Here is a 12,245-nt window from a genome sequence, read left to right as displayed (position 1 = left end):
GGATGCTACATCATGTGACTGAGGATTTGATTCATCAACAAAGGAAAACTGCTGTAATCTGTCCCAAAATGCATTGTGAACATGATAATGCCATGATCAAGTATTCATTTGGTTAGATGTGCTGTGGAACACTGACATCACAACTAGGATTTATGAAAATAAGAGAGCATATTAATATGTCTGTAGCAGTGCGGCACCAATGTTTGTAAATTGCAAACCACCTACACACTGTGCCGTGTTACGGTGCACGGCATCGCCTAGCAATGACCCTGATCATTTCTAGATGAGAAAAACATCACTACAGTATTTGACAGTCAGGCTAATCCCAAACTACATTTCTTTTTCATGAATTGCATGCAATAATGTGTGCATGTTCCTATGTAATTGACTGCGGAGGGCCAAAGCCGTGCATGCATTGCCCTGTGGGTTGATGGTTAACGTTAAGAGACAGCTCCCTATCGGGACAAAACCAAGCCTGGGTCGTGGTGACGCGGTCACATTAAATGTGTCACGAACACAGGAGAACAGAAGGGAGCGTACTGAGCTGTGTTTCCCCATCCACTCATATTCACTGTGAGAGGTTGAGCCAAACCTTTACCCCGCTGTGTCATCTGCTGCCTCTCAACAGAACAAAAAGGCTTCCTGATCAGTGAGACAAAAAAAGTGAGTAAATTGGGACATCTTGCAGCACCCTGGATTTTTTTTTAAAACACTGAGAACAAGTTGCCTAAACAAAACCTTTTTGGTGGGTTTTTGCTCTGCCAAGATGAAGCAGTCTTGCGATGCAGATGGTAAAAGTTGTATTCAAACCGCAGAATATCCCGCAGGAAAAGTTGCTATTGCAGCATTAGCAACAACAGCAAACCAAAAAAGAAAGACAGACTTATCAGAAAGAAAGTCTGTCATCTTTGGCTCAGCATTTCAGAGACGTTGCTGTATGTCGCCAATTGCTATTCACAGGTGCAGCTAGCTTATGGCAGCTAACGGCTACGTTTAGCAGAAGGGTAAACTATTATCAACCTTTTCCCTCCAATAGTTTAGCCTTTAGATAACTGTAGCTGAGCTGTGCGGCCCCAACAGGCGATATCGCAGCTGGAATCTCAAATCCTAGTCAGACATTTCAAATGGCTTTACAGGCCCACACGGCTGCAAACAAAAACAGGATGGTAGCTCTCTATTGCCACCATATAAAGGGCATTTATATGGAGATCACTGGATCACGATCGCGATTTCTAAAAACTGGGTACCACTTGAGTTACAATATGCTGAAAGGTTATTATGGAATTATTGTCCAACGATGCGAAAAAATAAACGGCCTACCCCAGCTTTATGAGAAGCATCTGGTAGACATTGGATGATAATTGAAGCAGCAACTGGATTTTGAGAAATTGCACGCCTCGGCTGTCTTTAAAGCAGTAACGAAAATATATCAACATAAAAGCGACGTCATTATATTTGGGTCATAGAGACTGGAGCAGATGGGTGCAGACTTGATGTCAGCAGGGTCATCCTGACAGTAGACCAACGCGTGCTGTCAGCGTGGTCAGATCCTCGCTCCTGCTGAATGACAATTAGTATTGTAAATAGAGCAGGACACCCTCCGAGACTCCTTATTGGCTGCTGCCTCCTATTTGCTTTATCGCTTGTTCTGTTGTCACCAGGAAACCACCACACATTGGACAAGATTAAAGATTTACTTTGAGCAATGTTGCTGCTTAGGGCAGTGAAAATGTGTTAGAGAGTGAAAGGTGGCAACAATCCCAGACGGGGACTTAAGAATTCTGGGACAGCTGCTTTTGAGATAAAATAATCTTCATGGATGTTTTTGGAAGTCTGTTTAGCTACACTGGCAACTAAGCTCAAAGGATGGAAAGGTTGGTTAGTTGGTCCATCATGTTCCAGACTGAAATATCTCAACAACTATTGAATGGATCACCACCTCGCCAAATCCCTTAAATGTGTAACGTACTTGGCAATAAACAGGACGGACATGGTGCCCAAAGGATTAATCCTATTGGAGATTCTCTGACTGTCATCTGGCTCCAGCTGCAGGTCAAAAGTCGTTTTTATCCAGTGGAAAATCTTTACATCTACATAATGGATTGATACAATATTGTTTATAAAGTCCATGGTTCCCAGACGATGCGTTGTATTAGCTTCTTGTCTTCTAGTCTTGTTGAAGTTTGTGGTTTTTAGTGGAAATGTCTTGGATGGATTGCCATGAAATTTTATTTATGTCCCCCGATGGATTAAGAGTAATAACTATCCCTTAACTTTTCATCAAATGCCATCATTTTTTTTTATACAACCTTATATTTGCAAAATCAGTTGAATTCTCATCAGCCGCAGCTGTATTTCATCTCTTTTTTTTCCCCCCGAGAGACTGACAGAATTGGCCAGATGTTCAAATCTATTGTTATAGCCTTGATGGTGTACACCACAAAACCATCTTGGTAATTGGTAAGCTTCAATGTTGGCTCCCTAAGTTCTGCATCTCATCTCCTACAACAGTCAACTACTTATAACCACAACAACAATCTTTTCCTAACCTTGACCAAGACGTTTTGGTTGCCTGAACATAACCAAACCGTAAATATAGAAATGGCAGATCAGAACATGCTCTGACCAGAGCCTTTAGTCGTTTATTAAGTCTGACCAGGGACCCACATATTTTCTGTCATCTGTCTACAGACAGCTATCCAGTAATGGCATAACTCACCCCCCAAAAATATAAATGGTCATGTAGGGTTGTTTTTGAATTGTAACCAACATGAGGGGTTCATTTTTCACTAACACTCCCCTAAGGCTAGTCCATGTGCTTAACAATAATTTAAGAGAAAGCTGGTGAAAAAAATGTACAAATAGAAGCCAACATATAACAGGCTGAAAATGACTCAGGCTCCATATAATTATGGTCCTCTTGCATGAATGAATGTATTAAAGACCTTTACATTGGTGGTGCAACACAGACGGCACTTACTGAGATTATGCCCTCGCTCTACTGAGGAACACTGCATGACACTTGTATCAAAATACAACTCCCAGCACTTCCAAATATATGTCACATGGCATAAAATATCTGTGATTAGGTAGCAAAAACAAAAAAAAATAGTATGTAAGTGTAGTGGGGCTTTGTGCCCACATATATGAACGAACAAATAGCTGTTAATTGCTGTATTTAATATAATTTCACTTGAGTATGCCAATTTAACAGTTTCCTCGAGACACATAGTGTCAACACTGCATATTCACATCAGTCAGAGGATAAAGGGGCAAGATGCACTTTTAAGTGGAGACGTGTGTCCATTGTGGTTGAAACAATTACCCGCTCGTTTTTCTCTCCCTGGGAACCTCATCCTTTCTCTCCATCGACTCACCCCCCCCCCCCCCCCCCCCAACCCACTCCCTTTTTCTCGTCGTAATTTTTTTCTCCACAATTTGTCATGCTGCAACGACAGGCTGAGGCAACGGGCACTATGCTGGTGCCTGTGAGCCGAGCCTCTCACGGGTTGAGATAAAGCTAAGCTGACAAGTGGATTCATCTGCGTCACAGTGTCCTTTGAATACGTCTCAGAAAAGGGAGAAAATGAAGGCAAAGCATGTTCCTCCAGAGGTGGCCCCCTTTATACTCCACCTCTTGGCTTACCCCGCCACGCATCTGCTGGCTTTTGCCTCAGGCTGCTGCCTCAAATATAGCTATCTTCATTTTGAGAATCTAACATGGAGGCAATGCCATGAAACAGTGTATTCACCGAAAGATAAGAAGTAAAAGAAAACATGAACACCACCCAGCTGTGTACAGTTGATTTGAGAAGCTTGAGGCATTTATTTTTATGCAAATACATTGGCGATATTACATTTTAGAGTGCAGGCAGAGTTAAAACTACTGAGCTGCTTCACATTCATCTTAGAAATATAATCCTGCCACACAGATACAGGTGTGCCAGAGGAACAGCGCTCACTCTCTGCTGGATGAAGACTAATGCATTTCCCTCTCGCAGATCTTCCCCCACACAGTCTTTTCTCTCCCTTAATGCCCATCCCCCCTCCTTCAACTGGAGAGGGCCCCGGTAAATAATTGAGGCGTATTCCTTCTATTACTGTAGCTTCCCTGCTTAAATTTGTTTGATTTTTTTTGTATAACCAATATTTGGTCATTCTGATATAGAATTACAAAGGATACAAATAGAGAGAATGCAATGTAATGTGTGTGTGTGTGTGTGTGTATGCTATAAGTAATGGGGGATGCTGCATACAGCCCATGTGTAAGAACACAAAGATCGTCAGGGGGTGAGTTCAAATAGAAAAATTGAATGCAAACATAGCTCTTTATATCATGGGCCAGAAAACCATCATTTCCAAGTCTGAACATCTATATTTTGTTTTGTTTTTGTTCATATTTGCATCTGATTACATTTTGAAGAGGGATTTCCCAGCAAACCCAGCAGGTTAGAAAGCTGAATCTACGCATCATTAAAAGATGTGAATGGTACAAATGATGCATCATGTCAATGGTCTGTGAGGCATCAGCGCTGTCATGTTTCCCTCCTTAATGCAAGCTGCTTCTGTTCTTCTTGATCAAAACAAACAAATCCCTGAAGAGTTCACAGAGGAGATGAGGTTCTTGCCAACATATAACACTGCTTCATGTCGCCATTCATTATTGCTAATATGATACAGACCACCGTAGATTTGACAGCAATTTGGAAGCTGCAATGGCAGAAAACTGACTCCTGGTTGGGATCTATAATGAGGCGTCTGGTGACACCTGCTGTCTCAAAGCATGAAGTGACGTCAACATTGTCCTCTTTTTTTTTAAAAGAGAGTGAATATACATGTGTGTGCGAGCTTATGTGTGTCTTCTCTTCAGTGGCTATACTACACTAAATGCTGAGACATCATTATAATTATTCATACACGGAATAGAGTACAAAAAATAGACTACTGCGGGTTTATCTTGAGCATCCTCTTTTTATAAATTATTGAATAGTTTTGTCCATCCATAAAACGGAAACATAATTTAATTAAAATCGATAGAAAGAGAAGAAACAGAAAACAATGAGAGAGCTGCATCAATCATGGCTCCCTCATTTACACCAATCAAAAGTCAAACCTAGACATAAGAAAGGCGGGTTTAAAATGAGACGCAAGGCAAAGTGGCGTAATTGGTAAATGCCTGAGATTAAAAAAATCTTCTCACATGTACTCATCTCAAACTAAAAAATAAAAACATCCACCCCAAACAAAACCACATGATGAAATCCAGCTCTTTTTTTTCTAACAGCATTTCTTACTATTCAGCAGGCGATAATAGCGGAAACAACCAGACAAAAATTATTATATAATCAAATATGATTCACCTTTGCCTTTTTAGTGCAAACTAGGATGACGTTAAACAGCAACTAGACTCAACAAAGGCAGAAGTATGAAGAAATTAAAGATCACACTTATCATGTATTAACTACCTTTCCTGTCAACTTACTATCTCTCTGAAATGTGCAATTCAGCATGCAGCAATGGCACCTGAATATGAATACACTCTTAAAAATAAGAAAATTGTTACTGTGATGTAACTTACAATCATAATGGAAGCACTCTGAATCCTAATGTGCTCTGAAACAGTTATGAGTTGAACAGGTAGCTCATACTCTGGTCTTCCTAACTGTCTGACGCAGCAGTCTCAGACGTCTCTTCTTCTAGAACACTCACTGAGCTTGAGGGCTCAGAACTAGTATTTTGCACCTCTTGGATACTCGCGTCACTCAGGTGCTCTGTGGTGACTTCAAGGCCGACAAGGTCATCCTCTCTGCTCAGAGTAGTGCGAGTGATCGGGTCAATGACATCCTCCCGCTCAGCCTCCTCGATGTCTGATTCCTCATCCCTCTCTAGGGATGAAGGTCTTTGGTCAACAGATGAGGTATCTGTATTTAAAAAAAAAAAAAGCATACATAAACAAGCAGTTGCACCATAGGATACCTTGACATTCATTTATAAATATGCCACTATTGTGTTTTTTTTTAGCTGTGTTGCACAAGCATTCATAAATCTAACATTTGGGAGGAGTATTTTTATGTGACAAAATTAGAAATTAGTTTAACAACTCAGTCATTGAACCCAGACATGCAAACAATAGCTGGTTTCAAACATTCTTTTTTTCAAGCTGTGTGGCATTGAAAACATCATTGTTTCTTTCAGCAGCACAATTCAATCAGCTGTAGTTGGTGTAGAGGTACTTACCAAAGCTACACTGATCAGAGTCGTCCCCATAATTAACCAACATGGAGCTCTGGCCCACGTCATTGGTGGAGACTGTGTCGGACAAGTCTGGAGTCATTGCTCTAGGTGAGTTGGAAATATCTGCAATTCATACATTTTATTATGTGTGAAAACAGGTCAACTGAATCAGACAATTAAAAAAAGAATGCTTCTTAAAATATGGTTACCCAAGTCAACGGCTGAGGGTGCACACATGTCCTGCACAGTTTCTTTGATTTGATTCAAATCTATTTCACTGACGCTAGAGGGGCTACATGCATCCACTGGAGGCACCTGTGAAGAGAGATCTGGTGTTTTAGATAAGGAAAGAAACTACAGAACTATAAAAAGGGACATTTAGAAACATAAAGATGTGATAACATGTACCTCAGTGTGGTCGCTTGCAGCCAGCTCTTCACCGTCGTCAATCACAGAGGATTGAGGCTGACCTGGACGATTTGGGATTCTGTGCAAGTAGCCATAGCCAATGCCACAGCCTAAGCTAAAGTTCAAGACAAACAAAACAAGAATGTTATTATAAATGTATATTGTGTCTGTGCATATACTACAGGTGACATGATACCTACCTTCCCTCTCCTCCCCATGCTCCATTTGGAGTCACCACCACCTCTCTGCATTGGTCAGTCTGTGTGTTGTACAGCAGCAGCTTCAGAGGTTTCCCCTCATTGGCTTCAATCATAGAAAAGAAATCCTCTGACTGCAACACAAAAGACAGGAATTTAAGATTTTGCACTGCATTTGTTCATGAATGCTAGTATCCTATTATAACCATGTATATGAATTGAAAAAAAACACACACACTTACATCTTGCAACACCTGGTCAGCTCCAACTATGAAGTCATCGTGGGCAATAAGGCCAGCCAATGCTGCAGGAGAATTGGCCTCCACATCCTGAAAAGGGACGTTTATGAAGGCATTTATATTTAAAAATCGCTCTATGTGAATTTATGTGGGACATTTTTCCATTGTTGTCACCAAATGAGGAGGTACCAATCATACAAGTATATCACTCTGTTAATGGTTAGGATCTCCTGGCACTGTCATAAATACAAATACTAAAAGAAAAATGTGCTGGCTAGAACATATCAGGTCAGCTAGAATTAAACAGAGAAAGTTAAAGAATAGCCAGTATTAAGGCAATAATTTACTTACAAGGACATGCCAAACGTTCTCATTGGCTCCTTCGAAGCTGCAGAAGCGGACACTGGCACCCAGTAGACCCTGACCACCCCACATGTTACTGGGTATCACCTCTAGTTCCCTCACCCGCTGACTTTTGGAGTTGTACACTTCAAGTTTGACTGCTTTCTCCACATTTGCTTTTAAAAGATCTTTCAGCAAGTCACTTTCTTTATTCTGGAGAAACAAGAGAAATTCCAGTTGTGTCAGCGCTAGGACGGAAAACCTGTTTCCATGTAAAAGAACATGAAGTGAGATTAAAGCAGACTATACGGCCCAGGTTATAAATCAGGACTGATGTTTAAATGTTATTGTTGGGAACAGGGAAAGGCTGTCAATCTTGGTTTGAAGTAAAAACAGTGCACAGCTGTTTAATACACATTAATATGTATTAAAACAGTCCAAAATGGGTTAAAGGGACCAGAACAAAAACAAAGAAGTTAAGCTTTGGTGTCTCATACAATAGTATATAAAACTGCAACTTCACATAAGACTTAAGACAGTTGACAAACATCTAGCTCTACTGAAGCCGGTCTACAGATAACGGCTCAAAGTTCCACTGCAGGGATAGATCAGTGGATTTTCATGATAAGTGAAGGTATGTCACGAGAGAAGGTCGTAAGGGTCCTGCCGAGAGAGCAATTCCAAACACAACAGCCTCAGTAACTCATTGACTGTAACATCTAACACATTGTTGGTAATACACCTATGGGTGTGCATCTGTCTGTGCTTCATAACTAGTACTGTGACTAGTGTACACTAGGGCCCTCAATATACTCTACTCACAAGGCGTGTGTTTCCTATGGAGAGAATGAAGTCAAAGAAGGGCTCCAGACCAGACCTCAGAGCTGGCGAGTCCTCTTGAACCTGAAAAATGATACAAAAAAACCAACATAATGACATTTGGCCATGAATATATAGCTGATTTTACATAAAGGGCACCGTGTAATAGTCGCCCCCATGTGTCTAACTAAAGATATTGCATTGGCCGGAGTTTGGGGAGCCTGGTTGCAAGTTATAAGGTTGATATGTAACATGTAGCGAAATGTATCGTGTATCCTGAGGCTACTCGCTTCAGGCTCCAGGGGCGGCTTCTGAACAATTACGGTGTCCGGCAAAGCTCAATCTGTCTGGGTGTTTGCCAAGTGCCACCTCATCATCATGGGCGGACACCATTAAAAAGGTGTCGCGAGTTACTACACGTAATAACCCAACAATTAAAAACTAGTGACTGTGATTCTTCACAGATAAACGCAGCGACCTTTGCCCAGCTCTATCCTTGGCAAGTCAGTGCCAGTAACCCAGATTCAGAAAATGAGCTGTAACGTTAGGGGCAATCCGAGGGCTACTGCCGCTGGCTAACCTTGCACTGCATACGTACCCCGTGGACATGATATCCGCTGTGAGTTCCACCGTCCGACAGGAACGAGCTCTGCGGCAGCCCCATTGCTCGCAACAGTTTATTGCAAAGTAATACAGTTTTTATGTCACTGAGGTAGAGCAACGTTAGAAGGCATTACTGGAGGCTATGCAGCCGATTCAAGCTCGCTAGCGCCGAATAGCCGAGGCAGGTTGACCAGACAAGCAGCCGCTTCAGTTCAGAGCCAGGCAAAGCTAATAAATAAAGATGTCAGAAACATCGAGCGCGTACTGTGATTGATTGCCATGATGACGTCATGCACTCGGCATTTGACTAGCTGTCCTTGCCTGTCTTTTTCCACACGGTTGCCTCGCAACAGAGAACGCTGTTGCAAATGTTTTATTCGGGAAAAGTGTACATTGTCCGCAATAGATTTGGATATTTAATACAAAATTGATTTACAAATGTGTTTGGCAGTTTAGTCTTACACGTAACATAAACACATATAAAAGGTCAACCCTGTAACTGTGTGTTTTTAGTTAAAAATGCTCATTGTGATCTCATTCTTGCACAAGTGACAGTGAGCATTTTAAATTAAAATACATAATGAAAATGTACCAGACAAAGGAATACCGACTGCCCCCTCATCTAGACAGAACATGTGTTCTGCAGCCCAGAATAATGTTGTGTATCTAATACGTTCCTGCAGAAAACATGCAAAACTAAATGTCATAATAATAACAATTATGATAATGATGTTTGTATTTTTAACAAATTACATTGGCCTTTGTAAAATGCTATACCTCCAGAAATGTAAATATGTATCTGAACATTTAATTTACTTATCTATGTTTGTACGAGGCCTTCATAATTACGCACTGGTGTCTTCCACTGACATCTGTCTGTTCTTCTCAATATGAGGGTTGATTAACGTTATACTGTTAGCAGGCTGTGGTGCATATTTTGCTTTTCAGTAGTTGAAAAGACATTGTAAAGAAATGGGAAACTGTCGAAAAAACACCACACGTCAGTGAAACAAGAAGAAGAAGTTGTTGTGGATCACTTAGAACAGTTATTTATACATAGAAACATGTGTGTTTGCTCTTCATTGGTGGTTTGGATTAGGTTGGGTGTCTGTGAATGCACCTGCTCTTTTCACACCATGATAACATATTGCTTATTTGATCTGGATTTATCTACAGCGATTGCTGATGTTGGCATGTCTTTATGATTGCCTAACACTTTCTGAAGGTCTTCCAGTCTCAAACTGATATAAATAGTGAAAAGCAAACTGTCTAGTCCTCAGTGCTCCAACATGATTTGGCTTGTGGCTTTTCTGTCCTGCATTGGTAAGTTTTTCAAGAAATACCCAGACACACTTTTCAATAGACCTTTTCAGTGCTATTAATGTCACCAATGGCCTCTCTGTTCATGCTCATGTGTGCGCCACAGGGCTGATTTGTGCTGAAACACCCTTCAACCACAATGTGCACAATGAGAGGGTCATAGGAGGCTATGATGCTAAACCCAACACCTGGAGATGGCAGGTGAAAATGCACTACTTTAAAAACAAAAACAATTTCCTTTACTGTGGTTCTGTACAATTATGCTGCCTTTTGTGACAATATAATACAGGGAATTTATTTTTTTCTTATTGAGCAAGTAGGCTCAATAAGAAATGCTTATGCTGCCTTTTGTGACAATATAATACAGGGAATTTATTTTTTTCTTATTGAGGAAGTAGGCTCAGTGTTGAGCTGCAAGACCTCATCGTGCGTGTATTTGTTCTCTGTTTTCTCTCAGGCTTCTCTCCAGTATGATTCATACAATGACGATTCATTCTACCACATCTGTGGAGGCAGTATCATTGATAGCTTCTACATTGTGACGGCAGCTCACTGTATCCTCAGGTTGGGTCTCTCACTGCCCTTATTGACATCAATAAACATGAAACTGGATACCTAAATAGCCAGGAACAAATCCTGCCAATCGTCCTATGCCTATTCCTTGTCTGCTGAATACATGACATGGTGTTTCTTATTTTCCTGTCAGCATGGATGCTAATGCGTACCGTGTGGTGGTGGGTGAATATAACCTGTATGAGTATGACGGCAGTGAGCAGTTCATCCGTGTGGACATGATTGTTGTCCATCCTGACTGGAACGGAGACCTCGGCAAAGGGTAAAATTAAAACAAAGCAGACCACATCTCTTAATTTAGCCATTCGAAAGCAGACTTTTATTGACAGCAGTGACCCAAGGGGATAGTTTCAGGGGGGCATTACTAGTATTCACATGTACAACTGGAATTATCCTGTATTATCCCTTTCCCTATGGCTACAGAGCTTCATTGCTTTGCACACGTAGATGGAAACAAAATGATCACCTCCCCTTTTATTTTCTTGTCGATCAGAAATGACATTGCTCTCTTGAGACTGGCTAATCCTGTGTACGACAACGGCTACGTGGCCATCGCCAACCTTCCAAGACGTGACGAGACGCTACCTCATGGGTTCTCCTGTCACATCACCGGCTGGGGACTTATAGACTGTGAGAACACAATCCTGCATGCTTTTCTTGTTATTCTGAACCAAAATCATCTATCCAGCAGATATATGAGCAAGAGGGTCAAAGTTCGAGGAGATGATGAAGTACATGTCCCAATTCAATGCACACACACTCTTTGTCAGGGCAGTTGACAAAGGGTGTGTGTAAAAACACTATGTATGACTCATATTTTCCCTCTTCTCCTCTCTTTACAGACGGAGGGAGCGTGCCTGCCATCCTGCAGGAGGCTGCCATCCCCTTGGTGGAGCACGCAGTCTGCTCCCAGCCTGACTGGTGGAGCAGCATTGCTCTGAAAACCATGATCTGTGCCGGAGGAGACGGAGTCATATCAGGCTGCCAGGTAAAGCAAACATATGTGTGCGTTTGAAATGCAATATATTTTTTTTATGGATTATCTTTCTATTTTTTCTAACTTAAAGGCACACTTTAAGTGACTCAAATGGTCCGTGCTCCTGCATTAGTGGCAACATTGACAATGCCAACCAGTAGATGTCTAAGTAAAATCTGTATGAAACAGGTTGAGTAAGAGATAACATCCCACGGTCTTCAAGTTGGACTCTCTTCTCGTGTCTGTTCTTGTTGCTACCTGTCCCAGGGCGACTCCGGAGGTCCCCTGAGCTGTTATACAGGCGGAGCCTGGAGAGTCTACGGTGTTGTCAGTTACGGTCCATCTGGACAGTGCAACCAAGTGTCAAAACCCACAGTCTTCACCAGGGTCTCTTCCTTTCTAGACTGGATCTATTCAGTGAGCCTCCTAACACTTCTATGACATGATCCTAAAAATGTCTTTATCTGCAGATTTAAATTGCCTGACTTTGATTTTCTTTGTATGTTTCTTTTTTCCAGGTTACAAGATAAATGT

The 12,245-nt window shown here is 41.5% G+C and overlaps 2 protein-coding genes across 2 annotated transcripts; one reads left to right on the top strand and one right to left on the bottom strand.

Annotated features, from left to right (window-relative positions):
* Positions 1-3,810: 3,810 nt before the first annotated feature.
* On the bottom strand, positions 3,811-9,041 carry LOC137788810 (Golgi reassembly-stacking protein 1-like). Its single transcript, XM_068581918.1, has 9 exons — positions 8,838-9,041; positions 8,243-8,323; positions 7,430-7,633; positions 7,082-7,168; positions 6,843-6,973; positions 6,643-6,757; positions 6,444-6,549; positions 6,238-6,357; positions 3,811-5,921 (listed from the first exon to the last, which is right to left on the bottom strand). Exons 1-9 carry the CDS (start codon positions 8,901-8,903, stop codon positions 5,659-5,661), a joined length of 1,173 nt encoding a protein of 390 aa, XP_068438019.1. The 5' UTR covers positions 8,904-9,041; the 3' UTR covers positions 3,811-5,658.
* Positions 9,042-10,131: 1,090 nt separating this feature from the next.
* On the top strand, positions 10,132-12,241 carry LOC137789081 (elastase-1-like). Its single transcript, XM_068582333.1, has 8 exons — positions 10,132-10,165; positions 10,269-10,363; positions 10,620-10,726; positions 10,869-10,997; positions 11,229-11,365; positions 11,578-11,723; positions 11,979-12,128; positions 12,230-12,241. Exons 1-8 carry the CDS (start codon positions 10,132-10,134, stop codon positions 12,239-12,241), a joined length of 810 nt encoding a protein of 269 aa, XP_068438434.1.
* Positions 12,242-12,245: the final 4 nt, after the last annotated feature.

This window comes from Clinocottus analis, unplaced genomic scaffold (genome assembly GCF_023055335.1).
Source record: "Clinocottus analis isolate CAN_PGR_092001 unplaced genomic scaffold, fCliAna1.0.p SCAF_18, whole genome shotgun sequence".
NCBI classification, from domain to species: domain Eukaryota; kingdom Metazoa; phylum Chordata; class Actinopteri; order Perciformes; family Cottidae; genus Clinocottus; species Clinocottus analis.
Note: the sequence above shows the minus strand (reverse complement) of the source record. Positions and strands in the feature narration are given on the sequence as shown.

Bases quoted from the DNA above. Each gene is read 5' to 3' on its own strand.
- LOC137789081 (XM_068582333.1), top strand. From the start codon at position 10,132: ATGATTTGGCTTGTGGCTTTTCTGTCCTGCATTG. The intron at 10,166-10,268 runs GTAAGTTTTTCA...TGTGCGCCACAG, and splicing joins GGCTTTTCTGTCCTGCATTG to GGCTGATTTGTGCTGAAACA. The intron at 10,998-11,228 runs GTAAAATTAAAA...CTTGTCGATCAG, and splicing joins AACGGAGACCTCGGCAAAGG to AAATGACATTGCTCTCTTGA.
- LOC137788810 (XM_068581918.1), bottom strand. From the start codon at position 8,903: ATGGGGCTGCCGCAGAGCTCGTTCCTGTCGGACGGTGGAACTCACAGC. The intron at 7,169-7,429 runs GTAAGTAAATTA...GTCCCTTTTCAG, and splicing joins AGAACGTTTGGCATGTCCTT to GATGTGGAGGCCAATTCTCC. The intron at 5,922-6,237 runs GTAAGTACCTCT...TTTTAAATACAG, and splicing joins CTCTGATCAGTGTAGCTTTG to ATACCTCATCTGTTGACCAA.